This window comes from Hippoglossus hippoglossus, chromosome 16 (assembly GCF_009819705.1).
Source record: "Hippoglossus hippoglossus isolate fHipHip1 chromosome 16, fHipHip1.pri, whole genome shotgun sequence".
In the NCBI taxonomy this organism is placed as follows: Eukaryota; Metazoa; Chordata; class Actinopteri; order Pleuronectiformes; family Pleuronectidae; genus Hippoglossus; species Hippoglossus hippoglossus.
The window spans coordinates 6245047-6265169 of record NC_047166.1 but is presented as its reverse complement, the minus strand read 5'-3'; the positions used below and the strand labels follow the sequence as shown (position 1 = coordinate 6265169).

The following is a 20123-nucleotide window of genomic DNA, read 5'->3' as shown; positions in this document are numbered from 1 at the left end:
CCACGTACCATTCATCAGCCACTGCCACAGTTACTATGGTAACAGCTATTCCAGTACATCAGCGCCCCTGAATCCAGACATGTGGGGTCGGGTTATTTAAACACATTGGTAATACTGGCCAGAAGTTTAATTGAGTTTTTATTCCTTTACATAACACACCAAATGGAGACAGCATATTAACAAGAATATGATGGTCTGTATTGCATACTCAAAGTAAAAAAAATTATATCGTACCCATGACATTATCTTACCCTTCAACATCCAACATTACACACGTCGAAAAGAACTCAACCTGGCCTGTGCTCGTGAATTTCCTAAAAACAAAAACAGTTTTCACTGAGCATAAAAATAACCAAGCTGTTGCTACTGCTCTTTCCTTTGGCAACAGCCCGTTCTAAAATGTGATGATAATCAAATTCAAATATAGAGCATAACACTGTAGTTATAAGTTGAAGAGTAACATCCTCAAGGGCTTTGGAAGACCAGAGAGTTAGTGACCACCAGACTTGCGTCCAGCCCAGGATCTGGAGCGAGAGCGTGACCGAGACATGGATCTAGAGTAGGAGCGGGATGGAGAGCGTCCCACAGACTGTTTCTGGGAGCTGGAGGTTGGGTGGAAATCTTCAGCCGGGCTGTGGGACCTGGACTGGCTCTTTTTACCTTTGGGCCTGGATCTGGAGGCTAAGGGAGAGTGGGACGCAGAGCGGCTGCGTGACCCTGGTTCATGGTGTGTTCTGTGGTGATCACGGGGAGGACCTCTGTACCTGGTGGCAATAAGCATTATAAATGATAAGGGAAGGAAATACTTGTTTAGCCGTTTACTGACCACAAGAAAACTTTTGATCATACTTGTCATTTTCTTGGCTTCGGCTCCGTCTGTGTCGACTGTAGGACCGAGATCTGTGCAGGGAACAAAGACAACAGACCAGTTTTTCAGGGTGTAGCTCGCACCAAATTATTTCTACAATGTGTTCTTGTAATGAAGCAGGATATAATGTTTGGCACATTTACTGACACTCCTAGTTTTGATTGCCTGAATACACATTCCCCCACAGTAGGACCTCCTCTCTGGTCATAAAAGGACAGCATGTATTTTCTAAATTTAGAAACAAACCACACAGTCAACCAAATCCTGTTGAGTTTCAGTTGACTCATGCAGGTTTTTTTTTGGTGAGATGTTGGTGTAAGTGGTGCAAGCCGGAGGTGGCACGGTCAAAATCTTAAATACACAAAGACCCTTTGTTAAGGATCCTTCAGAAACTTAAACAGTGCTTATATGATTTAAGTTAAGTTCTGTTTCTGATACTTTAAACCTTTACCAAAATAATCCAAAGTGCTCCACGCATCTGTGATTTGTAAGGAACTTAGTCTAAATTAAATATAGTTTTAAGTTGTAAAATTATGTGACCAAGCATTCAATGTCAACAATGTATTTCAGTTTAAGTCCAACCCCAAATCAGTACACACATTATAGGTCTAATAAACAGTCTAATAAACAGTGATTGATACAGCACAGCTTTGCAACACAACAAATTCTAATATCAAGTGATGGACAATGTAAGAAAACTGCAATTGTAAATAAAGTAAGGATGCCAACAACTTACTCTCGAGGGCTCTCCGACCTCCGAGGACGGCGTTCGTAGGAGGGGCTCCGTGACCTGCGGCGATCGTAACTGCGGCTACGGGATCGTCTTCGGCGGCTATCCCGCTCATCGTCATGGCGAGAGGAGCTGCGAGGGGAACTGCGCTCCTTCGTCTTCATCTGGTTGGGTGCTTGATGGACAGTTTAACAACAGAATGTTATGTACAAAATAAAATATTTTTGCCAGACAAAGTTGCATTAGGTTACAAGTGTTAATGCTTAGATAGGAAAGCAACGGTTCATACTCTTGCGGTCTCCTTGGGCAAATTGAATCTCAATCTGACGTCCACAAACCCATTTACGGTCCAGGTTGTGAAGCGCGTCTTCTGCATCGCGGACATCTTCAAACGTGCTGTACTGTTAAGGACTTTTATTTTGAAAATTGGGAAAGCTGGGACAAAAGTCTGCACACATGCACAACAATTACAAAGAAAAGGCTGCAACACACGTTTACGGCTACAAATGAAAAACACACACAGCCACTGGATCAGTGTGGCAAATTTATTTCAGGTAATAATTGAAAAGTGTAAAATTGTAATAATCCATTCTATTGTCATAATGTTTTTAAGTCATAATTTCATGTCTTCAGTAATACCTACTGCAATTGCAATGACATAAAATTGAATCAGAAAGGGCCATTTGTGATTTCAGATTGTGAAGACAAGACAAATGTTGATGGTGATCAGATTCGGTAGGATACGAAGAGTTTGACTTGTTACCTTTAACATGCTTGACCTTTGACCTTCAGCTTGATCTTTATTGTCTTGGCAGAAGAACTTGAGGTTTCCTGCTTGTCTTTGCCCAATAAACACTTTGCTTTTCCTCCCTTCCTTTGGTAGACAAACGGAAGCCTGGGTGCTCTCTTTTCTCCTCTGTGTATCTTCATGCTTTTGCTCTCTCTTTATTTTCCCAATTCCACTACTGCTTGTCGCCTGGGTGTCTTTGGCTTGAATCTACTCTACAACCGCCTTTCAACTTTCTTTGGTGTGGGGTCTCCAGAACTGTATCTTTACCATTCTAAGGCAACAACAGAGGAAATATTGGTTAGGAATAGATTGGAATTTGAAAACAGTATCTTTGATAACAAAAAACATGTTAAAATATTACATAAAAACATTCCCACACAATGGGATCAACATTTGTGAATAAACAAAAATAAGAGTGACTCCTCCCCAAATAAACAAATCAGGTTAAGGTTCCACTGCAGCTGGATAGTGAGATTTTTTTCATACTTAACATTTCCTCATTAAAAAAAAACACCATTTTGAAATGAAAAGAATAAAGGATATTGAATGTAAGCAAATCCTCTCGGTCGTCGAGTATAGAAGTCAAGTGGAAGGTAGACATCTACAATAGGCCCATAACGACCAAACTCACGTCGTATATCCTCTGGCCTAAAGTGTCATGAAATAAGCACATTTATTCTGCTGGCTACCATATGAACTCAGCTGGAGCTCGGTGTGCAGGGTATGTACACAAGAGCAGGTTCCAGCACAGAACATGACAACACCTGTTTGCAAACAAAATGTATCACTGGCCCATGTCAAACTGACGTGTCCTCGAGGTGTAACTGCACATGTAAGAACCCAGACGTTAAATTAAACATGGGAATAGCAACAGTAAAACCTTTCACAGACATATTGGTTATAAGGTTTTATGACTGACGATATTGGCTTTACTCCTAATTACAAACTACAATACGGATATATGGATTCAGAGATGTGACAACTGCACATTATATTTTAACACAAAAAGTGTTTCAGAGGGAAACTTGGTATTCTTATAAAGATCAGCGGACCAAGATATCATATTTTAGTATTGTATTAATTGATATTTTATTGAATATTTTAGTAACTTTTAAAGCAAAAATTCGATAAGTTAGTAACCGTAGCATTATGTTTTATTTAAGTCTGTCGACAGTTGTGTATATTCTCCTATTGTTCAAAGAGCTTTGTTAACTTGACAGTGAATCGTGAATCTTCTTACTTAATTTCTGAAAGTTATAGTTTTGGACGATATATAGCTTTAACAAAGACGAAGATAAAGAGGCGTTTTTGAACGAGAAAAGGGATTAAAACATAAAGCCACAAGAGCTTTTGATTTATCATTAATAAATTAGGTGCAAAGCAGGAACTGTGTTTGACTTTGTTTAACAGGACAACAAACAGAAAGTAGAAGTGTGAATATTCACTATGCACTGACTGTGTTGCCTGAACTTAATGATATGAGAGAAGAGAGAAGCCTTTAATCAGGATGAACTGAAGATATTTGGCAACCTGGACATTTTCATCTCACATCAATACAGATATTTAAAAGACTATACAGTAGAAGTACTTTATGTTTTTATATTATTACCTGAAGATGGAAGATAAATAATATTTATTTAATAATCACATGTGGGATGTTTTGCCATGACACAGAACCAGGAAATAAATAAATCACCATATCCTTTGTGTAAAGGTTTTTAAAACTGAGACATGAGAAGTTTGCAGGTAAGTTAACGCTACAGTTTCAATTAAAATGAACGTGTTGGTTATATTACTATGGATACATGTTACTTGCTTCACACTGTTACAGTAATATTAAAACAATAATTCATGTCCAGAATATAAATAATCCATGTTTTTGTGGGTAGTTAGATTAACTTCAGGTCAACGACACAGTCTTTACGCTCCTGTTTGCTACGCACTGATAAAACCCTGAGCAGCGTGAAATGCATTCAGCTGTAAACACTGATCACGAACAGTGTTGGGTCGAAGTTAGCCGAGCCTGTGTCTGTTCGCTTCTGTGTCTGGGTTCGATCCTCACGAGCCATTTTGTCGACAGATGTTTGCTAACGAACTAGCATCGCGTTAGCTTAGCCACGCATCCACTCACGCTAGCATGGTTAAAGAATGACCACATACCTGGACTCGTCAGCGATGTTTCTGACGAACAGAGAAGTGTTAGGAGGCCGCAGGTACCTGGCCATGTTCACCGGCCCCTTACACACTACAGTGGCCGTGAATTAGTTTATTACAGCTGGGTCTTAACCCCCACAAAGCCCGGTGCTCTGCTGCAGCTAACACGAGCTAACACAAGCTAACGCTAGCGCCGTGGTCAACGTGTTCTGGACGCACTGCGCATGCTCAGAGACAAAGGCGCACATACAGGTTATATTTTAGACCTGTTATATATTATTTATAATTATTAGATTAATTATAACAACAGGCATAGTAGTAGTAATAATAATAACAATAACAATAATAATATTTTAGAATATAGGACTAGATGGTAAATATCCCTTAATAATAATACTACTACTAATGATAATAACAACAACAACAAAAATAATAATGATATTAATATAAAACCTTTGGATCCATTCTACAAATCCAATTCAGCACTTTTATCGGTTGAAGAATGACACTATAAGCAAATGATGATGCAACATGCATATTGACATTTGTTCGAATTGTGTTGTATTTGCACATTACAACACAATTACAATGTATATAATAATATTATGTAATATAATTTAATGTCACACATGGACCCTGGTCCAGAGCAAAGAGCCAAAGCTTATTTATTTAGACGAGCTCTTCCAAAATGACACAAAAACAAAGCAAAGGAACATAAAAGGACCAGAGCTGCAGGGACATTATCTCATCATCAATCAATGTCTGCACCCAGAATATGTTTTCTGATTTGTTTCATTTTTATTTTTGGTTAAAATCACAAATGCCTATAGACTTGTGCTGCATATCCCCTGCACAAACTCACACTACCAGCAGGGGTCTCAGTAAACCTATAGTGCACAAACTGTTGGTGTTGGTCAGTCTATTACATTCATCTTTTAATATCAGGTATTGAGGTGAGTAGGCCGTTACAAAGAGAGGAATGCATGAGCATTTGCACAGAAAAAAATGACACAAACCAATCTTATTTAATCAACACTTTTATTTTAAATAGACATTGCTTTCTTCACGTCCAAGTTTACATCTTTTTGCTCTTCCTGATGAGAGAGACTGAGCCCATGGTCAATGTCTGCAAAGGGATGAGAAAAAAAAAGAAAATGCATTTAATATATTTCAGCTGATCATGCATCAGGAGAAACATGTAATTGGGAGTCTACTGGTAAGATGCACTGTACCTCGACCATTTCTCCTCCCTTGAGCTCTTGGATGTGACAGAACTTGCCAGTGTTGCAGACCAGTTTGCCACCTTCCATGTTGACAATGCACTGGTGGTTAGAGAAATTATACAAAACACAGTATTAGTTTTAGGAATATAACTTCTGCTTTTAACATATTTAAACTAAAAATATACACCAAAGACTGATACATTACTGTAGTTATTGAGCTTCTGCGTGTCTTGCAATATAGAATGTGAGTTAGACGGACAAACCTTGAGCTTCTTGCCGTCCATGGTGGTGATATCAGCCTCCTTGCCGACGGTGAAGGAGTTGGTCACAGACTTTCCTGGGGTCTTGGAGGTGATAACAAAGTCTTTGCCACTCTGCTTGATCTCAGTAATCGGCTTGATGTCCTTTGCCATCTTGATGACATCCTCTGGGAGATCTGTTGAGAAAGTTTTGTGTTAATTCGTGCACAGTTGAACTTAAAGCAAGGACTGAAAAATGTCTGGGTTGCGAGTGCTATTCTCACCCATGGCCCTGAGGAACTCCTCGTAGTTCTCCTGAGAGTAAACCTGCCATGTTCCGTTGAATTCCATGTTTTCTCGAGGGTCTGGGATCTCCTTCAGCAAAGTGGGCTGGAGGCTGTGACAGATGTGTGAAGCTCAACACAATGTGAAGAGCGTGAGGCGGCTCCCACCTTCTTATACTGGAAAGCACAGGGGTCCCGGTGCTGATGGGTAATGAGTAACAAACCCCTTAATGAAGTAATCACTGCTGTTTGAACAACCTGGAGTTCACTTACTCCTGTTTGGCCAAACCTGCAGCGTCCAATGAGTTTAAACTTACACACGAATTTTGTGTGTGGCAGAGCTTCACTGACTTTTGAAATTTTTACTCGTAAAATATTGCATGCAGAAATATGGAACACTTGCATAATTAAAGTGACGACTGTTTAAATACAAAATGTTTGCATTGTTGTTGATTTTGATGGATGACAGACAGGATGCAAGAGGCTCAGAAATCAGGTTCAAACGACCACGACCAAAAGCAGAATAAGGTTAATTTAATATAAAATAAACCACATTTACTAAGGACTCTTTGATTTTAACGTGATCTTAAATAAACTTTGTACGTGTCTTCCCTCACGTATGCGGTTCAACCTCCTGGTGTTACTCTGGGGCCCAGTGGGGTTAATGACACTGTGGACTGTTTGCTTTCAAAAGTACAAGACATCGTCCCTGCTTGCAAAATCATATACAAAGAAAACTGTAGTCCACATTTACAACAATATATGATCTTGAACTGCAACTAAAGATTACTGTAATGAGATGAAACGTTATTTTTATATGTGCTCGTAAAAATAATACCCTGGTGAAATGTTTTACTGAATTAGCTTTATTCACCATGTTACACACACACACAAACAAATGGCACATATGTGATTTAACAGTTGCTCCACACAATGGTGACTGTGGCCAGCAAACATGACCGTGTGATGTCGTTTATAAAGCAACAATCAACTACAAGTAATCTAATTAGTTTAATTTGCTAATGTTTGCAAACATTGACTAACATTAGCTATCAGCTAACCTATGCAGGGTACACAATAGTTTCAGCTAACATTTGCTACCATAAGCTGTAGTCACCAGTCACTACGGTATCAATGGTGACAATAAAGACCTTGAATTAACTTGAATGAACTTTAAAGAGGAAAATAAATGTTAGTCAGTCTTGTTATGTAAAGAAACACTCAGTGAGTTTGACGTCTCCATCCTCTGTTAATTTAGAAAATTACATTTTCATGGCATGCACAGTCTCGTATTTAACTTTTATAGAAAATTTGGAGATTGCTTTTCCGACACATTCATTATAATTCCCTCATATGCCCTAATACGAGAATAAATCACCATCATTTCATTTTACCTTCTATCTATCCATCCACGTCCTCTTTCCCTCTGTGTATATTTGATTTTGGATCAAAATGTTGGGATTGAATATCTTCCATCATCTCTTTACGCAAAGTGTAATCTCAGTCTGAAGCATATAAAACATGCAGAGTTAATTCTTGATTAATCTTCAGTCTAAAAACCCATCTCCACAGCGTTCGCTGGAGGCCTATCTCCATGCTTGTACACGCTCACTGTCACATCAACCGTCTCACAACCGTACTGGTTGCGCACAAGGATGCTGTATTTTCCAGAATTTCCCGTCTTGATGTTGTTGACAGTGATGGTGCTGCACTTGGGCTCTTTAGTGATGGTGAACTGGGTCTGGTCAACGATCTTCTTGTCGTTGTGAAGCCAGAGAATCTCTGGGGCTGGTTCTCCTTCGATGAAGCACGTCAGACACAGAGACTGAGGAGAAGACAAGGAGAGGAAATGATGGACAAGAGGGAATCACATCCCAAACTGGTGCAACCACAGTGTAGTTCCTCCAAACCTGCTTTACACAAACTGTTGACAGCAACAACGCAGTGCAAGTGTTTGCCGTGCTGTGTTGACAGTGACATACCTTGTCCTCCATGATGGCTACCATATCAGGAAGACCTTTTGTCACTTTGGCCCGATCTAAAACAAAATAAGACATCCACTGTAAAATCTTTAAATCTGTGTTGTGGACATAAATATTTAAGGATTAACACATAATCTGGGACTCACTTTTCTCAGCGATGGCTGCTTGCCTAAGGGATGAAAACAAAGGGTCAGATCAATATGACATTGCACAATGTCAAGCAACAGCAGTCGCTGCTCAGATGCTTTTCATTGAAAAGGGTTCAAGGAAAAATGACCCCTGTGTCAGTTTTTTTTTTACTACCGACGCTCCACTGTTGTCTTTTAGTGTCACAGCAAACCATGCACGGTGCTACTATCTACTGCAGCACTTACTTCAGCCTCTGGTGCTCCAGCAAGGCATCAGCAAAGGCTGTTGAAAGTTACCATAATGGTCAAGACAAAAACTGAACAATTCCAATCTTATCACATTTGCTCTGAAATGTTTTCATAATCACAAATTGTGCAATAGATCAATTTAAATCAAAACAATATTATTTCCACTCACCTTGTCCAGACAGGTCCAGATACCGTTTGTGTGTCTCTTTGCCATCGAACATCTCCAAGGTGTATTTGCCTTTATCGTTTTCTGTTGGGTTGACTATTTCAATCCAAACCATCTGCATGTTGCTCCCAGTCTTTGTTTTAGCTCCCTGGTCGATCCTCTTCTCCCTACAGGGGAACACACACACATATATAATGTTGATACAAATTGCCTATTTGTATATGCCAGATCCTCAAAAAGTTTAACTGCCCAATGCTCCTTGTAGTGATAATCAGTTAAATGCAAGATAATGTTAACGAAACGCACTTTGTAGGTAAATATCTTATTTCTTACAAAATCAAGAGTCAATGATTCTAAACTATAAACTCATAAATAGGTGAAAGGGACAATTGAAGCACATGTTTTTACTTTCATATTTATCCATTTACTCTGTTTTATTTTTCAGTTTCCCTCCTTTTTGCAGTGACTATTCTTAAATTCCCCAGCAGATGGTGCTATTGGCCTTACTAAAGAAACCAGCTATACCCAGAAAGCCTTCATCAGGTTTCATTAAACAACCAGCAGTGCTATTAAACAATTACAAACGTATTAAAGTCTTTAAATATTCCCTTTAAATATGTTTTTGATCGGAAAAAAAACATCTTATTAGTTCTTACAGTCTCCACTTGTTCCATCCTTTCCCTGAAGCTTTATTTTCTTTACACTCTGGAAAACAATCTAAGGACCTCATGGTTAGTGCAGCAATAAGAGATTATAGAACACAAGTAGGATGAAGCAGGTGTTTGAGAGTCCAGATGTGCCTCCACATTTGAATGGAGACATCAACATCCAGCTGCAGTGTTAAAGTTTAGTCTTCTAAATTGTTACTAGTAGAACTTTGATGAGCATCTTAGGGGCTGAACATTAATCAGAGTTTCAGACTTTGCCAACAAGTGGAGAAATGTTACAATAGATTAGTTGATTATCATTGTCTGTGTCATCTATGGTGTTCTCTTGTACCATCATTGGGTTTTATGTGGCTACGTCCATGCTGTGCACATGTACACTAGCTGCAGCTGTGGTGGTGCGACCACGCTGGTGACTGCACTTTGGGGCTTTAAACTACTTTCCAAATGAGGTCTCTTGCAGAACTCAAGCTAAGTTTCATTCGTCATGAGGTCAGATTGATGCATGTGGACTCACTTGAAGTTCCAGCTGGTCTTCAGGTAGCTTATGTAGTATTTGAGGGAGCAATAGAGCTTGAAACCTGCAGCGGTGCCCTGAATGCTCAGTGGTCCGGCTGATAGCGCTGCAGAGACACACAGGGAAGCCATTTTATTAGAGTTCACATACTTTTCTGTTTCTCTGGCAGGATAAAACACTGTTTTTACATAATCTGGGGAGGTCAACCTCTTTATATACAGTCTTGGAGGGTCTTATACAACTTAGTCTTAGTCAACACATTCATATTGTCTGAAACAACACAAGTCATAATTAATAACGCTGCTATCAGTTTTATTATCTTCATCCCAACACACCCACACCCAGTGTAAAATACAACACAAAGGTTGTTCATTAAAGACGTGAATAACTCACCACACTGTTTACTCAGCTGCTGCAGGAGCTGGTCATACTCTGTAAATAAAAAGAACAATCAAGTGTCCGTGCAGTCTTTTTTTATATACGGCTGCAAATACCAAACCAAAGAGTGGAGGTGGAAGATGGAAGCTGAGAACACATAATGAGATAAGATGACAAAAAAAGAAAGCATATGAATTATCTCGTTTCTATGGATGATGGATGATTTCTGTAAACTGAAAAGCACACAGGGACAAATGTATTTTGTGGACACTTGTTTGACGAGGTCTCACCGTTGTCCAGTAACTCCAAGGTGCTGACATCCTCTCCTCTCTTATCTGACACCGCAGCTCTGTACGAGCCGGCCACCTCCTTTGTCACCTAATGAAAAACATCCAGCGCCAAGTTAAGTTTCTCAAATGAAACATTGATGTGTTTGTGCCCAAATTCTCAAATTTAAAATAGATGTCAAGGTGCATCTGGGACCTTTCCAGACTTAATCCTATGAACATCATCTGCCTGTCAGAGCGTTCAGCTTGTGTTTCCCTCTCTCTACACCATCATTTATGAATGCTGATTCACATTTGTCTGAGGCCTTCACGCCGCTCCACACATTAACCAACTGGAAACAGATCATATATCAGGGTTATTTCTGGATACCTGTGGGATGGTGAGTGTGCTGACTCCTGACGACTGGTCGTACAACAGCTGCTTCACCGCCACGCCGCCTTTAAACCACTTGAGAGACGTGTCCTTGTTTGTGTTGGTCACCTGTGTAAAGAGAGACGTACCAAATCTGTTCTATTCTCTCAGAAATTCACATGAGACCAAAACCAAAACTCATTTTAGAGCCAAGTTTAGACCTTTGTAAATAAAGTTTAAGAGTTTCTAAAAGTGTCTGTTTTGAGGAAACTAAATTCAGTGCTTTAAGACTTTTCAAGTTACCATTTTAAGGTTTAAGTCAACTCCTCTCCTATTATAGTTATACTGCTGTGGTTGGTAGGTTCTTACACAAATTGTGTCACTTCTTTGTGAAATGTTTTAAGTTGTATTTTGCTGTTTGTCTGTAAATCATCATTATCTTGGCTAGGACATTAAAATGTAATGGAAATTGTGTAGACTGAGCCAGAATCTCAATAATCAAACATGACAGAGATAATTTTAAATAATATTAAAGGACAACATTTCCTGGAATATGATATTTCAAGTTTATTTGCCAATTAGTAAACTTATATTACTAAAAAGAAAGTATTTGGCTGGTAATAGTACAAACATAACATTTCTTGGACTCCTTTTTTGTTAATTCTATTATTCCCATTAGCAAATCTATTCTATGTAAAAGTACCTTGCACTTTATAATGAGTTCACAGTCCTCATTTATACTCCATGACAGGATTTCCTGGAAATATGGTCCTTAGAAAACAGAGCAAATTATTAATACATACAATATAAATCTGTAGTGAACCACAGTAACAGAGACAAAGGTATAAAAGATAGTTGTTCAGTGTGATAAACCATATAAGGGACAGAAGTAAGATTTAAACCAACATGGAAAATTGTTATTTATACGAGTCTCAAAAGAGTTGTTTAACTTTCTCCACATCTGACGTTCAGCAAAAGAAGTTTCCTTTCCTGTCATTAAATGTAGAAATCATTAAAAAGCTTCTGCAACTGTTAGAAGTAAAATTCAATCAGAAGCCAGAGTTGTGTTGTTGCATTACAAAGCAACGTGGTGTCACTCACTACAGGATGAACCAGCACACTGAGTCTGACTGGGATTTGAGTCTTGCAGCTCATAGGTTTTGGATTTTCTCACCGGACTTTCTCTGGTGGTCACGTCGGTTTGCATCTGCCAACGCCAGCGTCTGACGGAACGCTGACAAAGAAACAAAGAATTATATCAGAATTTATGAATATCAGGGAAAAATAGACCCCGGTTCACAGACCAGCAGAATCACAATGGAGGAAATGATGACAACCTGTCGCGCCAACAGATTCTTATTGTCAAGCACGTGATGACAGAACACAGTTTGCTGTTGTTGCACTTAAGACTGTTCGTTATAATCTTTTTTTATTGATCTTTATCTTTACTTTCACACAAGAAAAACTATTTTCTCAAATATAAATTCTAACCAAATGAGGAAATTCATCTAAGTAACAAAGACACAGATCAGAATAAGATAAGTGAAACCAGTTCCAGTAAAATGAAATCAGGATAATTAAAGTTTGCTTCAAGACAAGATTTAAAAGATGATTCTTTGACCTGGATTTTATGTCCCTGCAAAACCAGAAGTTATTGCGGTGCAAATCATATCCTGTAATTTCTGCAGATGATGGTGTAATTAAGTTGAGTAAATGTTTGGCATTCAGATATAATGGGACCATGAGAGGCTGACGACCTGAAAAACTGTTATTTGCCCCAAAACGCCATCACTGTTGTGAGAAAATAACAAAACTCCCACAAAAAACCCACCTGATCTTAATGTTCCTCTGAATTATATTATTGATCTTGGGTGGAGGACACTGATGCTCGGTCGTGAGGTTTGTTTGAAGGATCGTAAACTGATTATACTTTTATGGGGTGGGGTATTGTATCTGAGAAAAGGCGACATGCTTTTTTTTCTGAATAGTGTGTCGACTGAGTTTCATTTATTTATTTAACACTATTTGTGATATGTCGTCCTTCAATCCCAAACTTTTCTCTCAGGTGGGGAACAATAACATCTTATCTCTATTCAATTATCTATATATTATACACTACCGTTCAAAAGTTTGGGGTCACCCAGACAATTTCGTGTTTTCCATGAAAACTCACACTTTTATTTATCAAATGAGTTGCAAAATGAATAGAAAATATAGTCAAGACATTGACAAGGTTAGAAATAATGATTTTTATTTGAAATATTAATTTTGTTCTTCAAACCTTGCTTTCGTCAAAGAATGCTCCATTTGCAGCAATTACAGCATTGCAGACCTTTAGCATTCTAGCTGTTCATTTGTTGAGGTAATCTGTAGAAATGTCACCCCACGCTTCCTGAAGCACCTCCCACAAGTTGGATTGGCTTGATGGGCACTTCTTGCGTACCATACGGTCAAGCTGCTCCCACAACAGCTCAATGGGGTTGAGATCTGGTGACTGCGCTGGCCACTCCATTACAGACAGCATACCAGCTGCCTGCTTCTTCCCTAAATAGTTCTTGCATAATTTGGAGGTGTACTTTGGGTCATTGTCCTGTTGTAGGAGGAAATTGGCTCCAATCAAGCGCTGTTCACAGGGTATGGCATGGCGTTGCAAAATGGAGTGATAGCCTTCCTTATTTAAAATCCCTTTTACCTTGTACAAATCTCCCACTTTACCAGCACCAAAGCAGCCCCAGACCATCACATTACCTCCACCATGCTTGACAGATGGCGTCAGGCATTCTTCCAGCATCTTTTCACCTGTTCTGCGTCTCACAAATGTTCTTCTGTGTGATCCAAACACCTCAAACTTTGATTCGTCTGTCCATAACACTTTTTTCCAATCTTCCTCTGTCCAATGTCTGTGTTCTTTTGCCCATATCAATCTTTTCTTTTTATTGGCCAGTCTCAGATATGGCTTTTTCTTTTCCACTCTGCCTAGAAGGCCAGCATCCCGGAGTCGCCTCTTCACTGTAGACGTTGACACTGGCGTTTTGCGGGTACCATTTAAAGAAGCTGCCAGTTGAGGACCTGTGAGGCGTCTATTTCTCAAACTAGAGACTCTAATATACTTGTCTTCTTGCTGAGTTGTGCACCGGGGCCTCCCACTTCTCTTTCTACTCTGGTTAGAGCCCGTTTGTGCTGTTCTCTGAAGGGAGTAGTACACACCGTTGTAGGAAATTTTCAGTTTCTTCGCAATTTCTCGCATGGAATAGCCTTCATTTCTAAGAACAAGAATAGACTGGCGAGTTTCACATGAAAGTTCTCTTTTTCTGGCCATTTTGAGAGTATAATCGAACCCACAAATGTGATGCTCCAGATACTCAACTAGCTCAAAGGGAGGCCAGTTTTATAGCTTCTCTCACCAGCAAAACAGTTTTCAGCTGTGCTAACATAATTGCACAAGGGTTTTCGAGGGTTTTCTAATTATCCATTAGTCTTCTAAGGCGATTAGCAAACACAATGTACCATTAGAACACTGGAGTGATAGTTGCTGGAAATGGGCCTCTATACACCTATGTAGATGTTTCATTAAAAACCAGACGTTTCCACCTAGAATAGTCATTTACCACATTAACAATGTATAGAGTGTATTTCTGATTAATTTAATGTTATCTTCATTGAAAAAAACAGTGCTTTTCTTTGAAAAATAAGGAAATTTCTAAGTGACCCCAAACTTTTGAACGGTAGTGTATATCCAACAATAATGGCTGGGTTTCAAAATGTAAATACATAAGAAGTAGATAACATTCATTAATCATTAATTAAAAATATACCAGTATTAAACTAGCTTGAGTGATGTCACATTTACATTGATGCCACTCATACTGTGTTTGTTGTTCGGATTTTTATTATTTTGTTCAATTGTATTTTTTCTAACATGAATATCTAAATGTGCTGAGGAAATGACATTTGTGACCTAAAGTGATCCCATTGAAATAGACTATAAAAATATGTCAGTTCATTAAGCTGCTAAATCCTTCAGAAAACTGACTTTGTGTCACGTTCCCATTAACATTGATCGTCATTTATTATGGTACAAACTAAAAAACAAAGCTAAGAAGACCACTTGGCGGCAGGTGAGTGACCTACTCTCATCCACAAAGACCAAAGTGAACTGGTTCTTGGCGCGGCCGTCTCTCAGCTGAGCCGTGTACGAGCCCTCGTCCTCCTCACGCAGCCGATCAAACAGTATCTCCACCAGACCTTTGGCCCTGTCCAAGTTGATCTGACGGTGCTGCGGACGAGCAAACAAGCGTTGGCACACGTACAGTACACATCAGCTCGATGCAGACAGATGGCACACAGACGAGTGCAGACAGGACATCACCGTTTGCTGGATGGTTGCTCATCCAGGGAGAACACAGACAGGAGCAGTATAGACGACTCTTATACATATTTTAAAACACACACACACAAACAATCAAATACACAGAGGAAACAGCCTTTCAGCTCATTTTCATGGCTTTTACATTCATCATCAGGATAAGTGTGTGCCGTGCATGTTGATCGGCCTCAGTGGTGGCTGTGATTTGTGATGAATGGCAAGCCTAAGGGCCTTAATCAGCCAAATGGCTTTTGAATTTGCAAACCTCAGCTGTGATCATTTGGAAATAACGTGCAATCAGCGGTGTTCGGATGGAGCCGCGATACCGGCGAATAATGGCATCAAGTGAAAGTGGAATGCGAGCGGTGAATGGAGAGCAGCCGGATGTAAAGCAGTCTCCCGCCTCCTGCGAAACACGAGCTAACACAGACAAACAAAGTGCAGCAGACTGAGTTGTGAAACCACAATAAATATATGTACGGCGCTGTGTTTGATTTTCTCTCTGTGGACACGTTGGTTGCACGGTTCAATAACCGAGACGACAGGCGTGCTGATTATTTTTAGCACGGTGTCATAACACACATATTGGTGCGGAGGAGGTTTATTCACGTTCAGTTTATGTTCCTGGATGATTACACAGTTCCTTTATTTTAGGTCGTCTCATTTCAAACAGCGCTTTCAAATGTCAAGTGAACTCTCTGCGCCGCGTCTCTATATATTTCATTTTCCTTTGTGCTACAGCGTCACAACATTTCTCCAGTAATGATGCAATGAATGTTTATGAGAATGCTTTTTGGTTTGGGTCCCTGTGGCTTTGACTGAGCTGCTTCATTAAAGGAAATGGATTTGGAGGTCATTTGTGAAATATGTGGAAGATGTGCTGAAAACTACACGTATGTTTATCATGAATATATCTTTAAACAACCCGATGCAGCTTTTTACCCTAAAATAGCAGCTTCAGAATGAGTTTGATGGTTCCCTGGAGAATGTTTCCTCTTTGGTTCCCACTCCTCACCCTGTACGTCTGTTCTACGTAACTTTGGTGAGTGGGTACGACCTCCTGTGCTTCAATTGTCAGAATCAGCTCCAGCAAGTTGAAGAGTAAAGCTGAACTGTAGATCAGTTAAAAAGACTCAGAAGACATTAACAACCTGAGTTTATCTCCAATATTCAGAAGGAAAACTTTTAAAATATGAACAATTCTAAACAGGATTGTTTGTGGATTTGTTACATCAGCAGCTCTTCTGGTTCAGGAAGCAGAGGATCATGGGTAATCTCCATGTCAGAGCTCCACTCAATACATTGATAGACTGTTTATTCCTCTACATGTCAATCTCTACCTGTGGCTGCAGAGGGCGCTGTTGCTCAGTAAATGTCACATATTGTTGCTTTAAATTATTTTACTTGATGCCTCACACGTCTACGTCTCTTTTGAATTTCAAAGAGCCATTTCATCCAGAGCCTCTATTAGGAAGTAATATACTGTTGATTTATAACTCTGAACAATGTTTGTTTGGGGAAAATTGTACAAATTGTATATTTATTCCTCCTCTGCTTTTCCCTAAACAGATGTTCTCCACCTTCACTCTCACACGATGCAAAATTAGCTCCGCTCCCGGATCCTTCTGCCGCCTCGCACACCTGCACCTTCATCTTTGTTGGCAGCCTCAATTTCCTGCCCTCCATGATGTTTGATAAAACATAATTGCTGTTTTGGATTCATAGTGACTTGTCACAAAGACAGATGCATGCAGCTACACGCTAATGCTGTATATTGTAGAGATTCATGACGTCTGTAATTTACCTAATAAATCTGTTGTTGCAGACATGGAAATGTACGCATATTTATTTCCATATTCAAAAAAGGACAAAGTTATGAATCACAGGCTGTTCTGTAGAGGCCACATGGACAAATCACACAGGGAAATCAACAGAGCCTGAATAATCAGTGGTTTTCCTTATGAACACTTGCACGGCCGAGCTAAGTCCTTAAAATCAAGATATTTATTGTTCCCTTCCCCGAGGAGGTTGTGATTTGGTCTCAGTTTGTTTGTTTGTCCATTTGTCTGTTGCTTTGTAGGATCAGAAAAACTACTGGACCCAATAACACAAAACCTGGTGTGGTTATCGTTCAGGGAAGAATGCATTCAATTTTACTGATGATCGGGATTTACAATCTTCACTGATTTCTTAGAGAATAATTCATGCATCTTGATGGAAAATGTTTAGGAAATCAGGATCTAGATTCATTAGGGGACTGTTGGGCCTGTGGCGGAGGTCTGTGCTCCACTGAGTGCTTTTCTAGTTTCTGTAGGAGTTCACAAAAATATTGAAGCCTTTGCAAATCAATAAAGTGTTTCCTGTCGACAAATACCACATTTCCTGTTTGTGTATATGCTTTCATCCAAAATACTTCGCAGAATGAAGCTTCTTAGTAAGAGTGAGGATCCGATCCTCGACTGTGACAGGGTGTGGGACATGCTCGACTCTGTGAGCCGCCGCACCACAGGACAGCCGGTGTGACGGGCTCTTACCGGAGTGCTGGAGATTTCATGGTCATTGAAGATGAGACGGAGCTCGGCGGCGTCACTCAGACTCTCCGTCTGAAGCCAGAGTCGAACGTCACCTTCCTCAGAAACCTCCACCTGCCAGCCCGACTTCAGACCTATCACTGCCAGAGAGGAAATCAAACACAGGGTATTAGAGGTTAAGCTGAATTAATTAGAAAATCATTTAATCAATGACGAATACTTCATGACTACTGACTAGTCCCAGTCCTGCTGTTTTGTTTGCTGTTGTGTTACATGAGTATTGTATTTCTAAATCAATACTGTAAATCAATGTGCTGAGACCATTTGTAGGATGTCTAACAAATCTCCGGATAAAACATTACTCCGTTAGCAGCTGATAAAACCGTGAGACCTCTTCAATCACACAATGAAGCATCTTTGTGGTACATACGTGGATTTCTGACCTGCCAGCTGAGTTCTTTGAGTCGTTCAAGGTCTGTGAAAAAGTACAACAGCAGCGGAAGGTTAATCACTTTGATTAAACTTTGATCACATATTGTAATACCCACGGTTAAAGTAGCACCGAGTAGATCAGCGGCTCATGTAGCTCTGTTTGTAAAGCTGCTAAGCTGGAGAGTTGATTGAAAACGGGCCTCGCTGGACGTCGGACGTGACCTTGTGGAAGTGATTGTGAGGGGGATGATTATTTGCTTGAGAGAAAAGCTTGATAACCCTTAAAATTAAAAGTCCTGAGTGTGACCCGATAGCGCCGAATGGTTGAGGCTCATACCACATGGGTGCATATGGCTTTAGCAGAAGGTCACTGGTTTGACTTCTGGGTCTCCCCCCACCTCAAAGCAGAAAGTTTCTGGGTTTGACCCGGGTCTTTCTGTGTGGAGTGTGCATGTTCACCCCGTGTCTGCTTGCTTTTACTCGGCTTCCTCCCACGGTCCAAACACATGTACCTCAGATTCATTTGAGACTCTAAATTGCCTGTAGGTGTGACTGTGAGCATGAATGGCTGTATTCAGCCCTGCAATAAGCTGGCGACCTGTCCAGTGGATCCCGCCTCTCGGCCAAAGTCAGCTCTGCTTGGCTCCTCCAATGGATGGATGGAAAATTTGTCCTGCTTCTCTAAAACAACAGATCTGAACTGTATTCTTTCATTTTGCTTGAGATAAAATAAGAATTGGACAAAACTGGTTCTTACCTTCAGCAGTGAAGTCGTAGCTGGACGACAGGTCGGGGTTGTCGCTCGTCTCCACGGTGTACAGACCCAGATCCTCCTCAGAGGGGTCGTTGAAGGTGAGGACTGACCTGACGGATGAAAAACAGACAAATGCATCGAGCGAGCATCTTTATCTTTGTGTTTATCCAACCTGCGATAAAGGCTGCAGAGGGTGCTGCTTTGTGCCTCCAGCCATCACATCTCACAGTGCTTCCTGTCCCAGTAGCTTTGACTTAACACCTCACAGCCGACTGAACATAAAATTAAATTTCTCTCCTACATGCTGTAAATGAGATGTGAGAGGTGGCAGGGCAGCTTTTCTTCAAGCTCGGGAACTGGATAATCCAAAGAGGCCGACATTCGGTGGGAATCCCAGTGGGAAATACTCCCAAAATTTTGAATTCAATGAATTCAAAACACCTAATATTAACATAGCCTCTTTTTTAAAGTTATTCTGTAGAAGCATAACTAGGTTTGTGTGATAATATTTTGTCCATCCCTGTTTTCTGGTTAGTTTGAAACGTTTTGAGACGTGGGTCACTGCAGCTGCAAAAACAGGAGATGGCACTTTGAGTGTGAAAAGCACAAGGACGCTGTGGGAGAGTGACGAGTTTAAAGGCTCCACAGAGACTGACACCAGCCAAACATTCCCCTCCCAGCTGGAGTGAACCTTTCCCCGTCCGTTGACCCCGTCACAGATCCACCTGATCACAGGAAAGAGAACGTGCAGCATTTGATCGACCTACTTGTTCTTCGTGGTTTCTGTTTGGGTTCTGTCGGGGTCAACAGGCTCCGTGTAGTTTCTGCTCCAGAGGAACTCGCTCTCATCATCCACCTCCTCGGGCTCGTAGCCCAAAAATATGAACCCATCGTCGTCCACGCCAATCTCAATGTCTTTAGTGCCTGAGGAGGGGAAAGGTAATCACAGCAAATATACAGATGAAGAAAAAACGCCTTATGAAAAATGGATTAACTCCTTGCACATTTTCTGTGTCCTTTATATTTCA

The 20123-nt window shown here is 40.3% G+C and overlaps 4 protein-coding genes across 5 annotated transcripts in view; all 4 read right to left on the bottom strand.

The window, feature by feature from the left end:
• The window catches only part of LOC117777400 (hemicentin-1-like), a 1765934-nt gene that overhangs the window by 702594 nt on the left and 1043217 nt on the right, over window positions 1–20123 (bottom strand). The window lies entirely within an intron of this gene.
• Window positions 136–4739, bottom strand: srsf10a (serine and arginine rich splicing factor 10a). Its single transcript, XM_034612248.1, has 6 exons — window positions 4549–4739; window positions 2932–3036; window positions 1888–1991; window positions 1605–1773; window positions 850–900; window positions 136–764 (listed from the first exon to the last, which is right to left on the bottom strand). The coding sequence occupies exons 1-6, from the start codon at window positions 4611–4613 to the stop codon at window positions 491–493; spliced, it is 768 nt and encodes a 255-aa protein (XP_034468139.1). The 5' UTR covers window positions 4614–4739; the 3' UTR covers window positions 136–490.
• Window positions 5567–6447, bottom strand: fabp10a (fatty acid binding protein 10a, liver basic). Its single transcript, XM_034612263.1, has 4 exons — window positions 6289–6447; window positions 6029–6201; window positions 5775–5864; window positions 5567–5668 (listed from the first exon to the last, which is right to left on the bottom strand). The coding sequence occupies exons 1-4, from the start codon at window positions 6353–6355 to the stop codon at window positions 5618–5620; spliced, it is 381 nt and encodes a 126-aa protein (XP_034468154.1). The 5' UTR covers window positions 6356–6447; the 3' UTR covers window positions 5567–5617.
• Window positions 7144–20123, bottom strand: part of myom3 (myomesin 3) — a 50896-nt gene continuing 37916 nt past the window's right edge. Inside the window, exons 22-37 of one of the 2 annotated variants that reach the window (XM_034612163.1) lie at window positions 19863–20019; window positions 19099–19205; window positions 18340–18384; window positions 17913–18049; window positions 15144–15288; window positions 12187–12246; window positions 11716–11783; window positions 11031–11141; window positions 10664–10751; window positions 10389–10427; window positions 9996–10101; window positions 8817–8980; window positions 8645–8681; window positions 8417–8439; window positions 8271–8326; window positions 7144–8113 (exon numbers count right to left, since the gene is read on the bottom strand). In XM_034612163.1, the coding sequence (XP_034468054.1) occupies window positions 7841–8113; window positions 8271–8326; window positions 8417–8439; window positions 8645–8681; window positions 8817–8980; window positions 9996–10101; window positions 10389–10427; window positions 10664–10751; window positions 11031–11141; window positions 11716–11783; window positions 12187–12246; window positions 15144–15288; window positions 17913–18049; window positions 18340–18384; window positions 19099–19205; window positions 19863–20019 (1616 nt within the window). In that variant the 3' untranslated portion in view covers window positions 7144–7840. Of the gene's footprint in view, window positions 8114–8270; window positions 8327–8416; window positions 8440–8644; window positions 8682–8816; window positions 8981–9995; window positions 10102–10388; window positions 10428–10663; window positions 10752–11030; window positions 11142–11715; window positions 11784–12186; window positions 12247–15143; window positions 15289–17912; window positions 18050–18339; window positions 18385–19098; window positions 19206–19862; window positions 20020–20123 lie in introns of those variants that run through there. The other variant, XR_004616597.1, reaches the window with a different exon arrangement.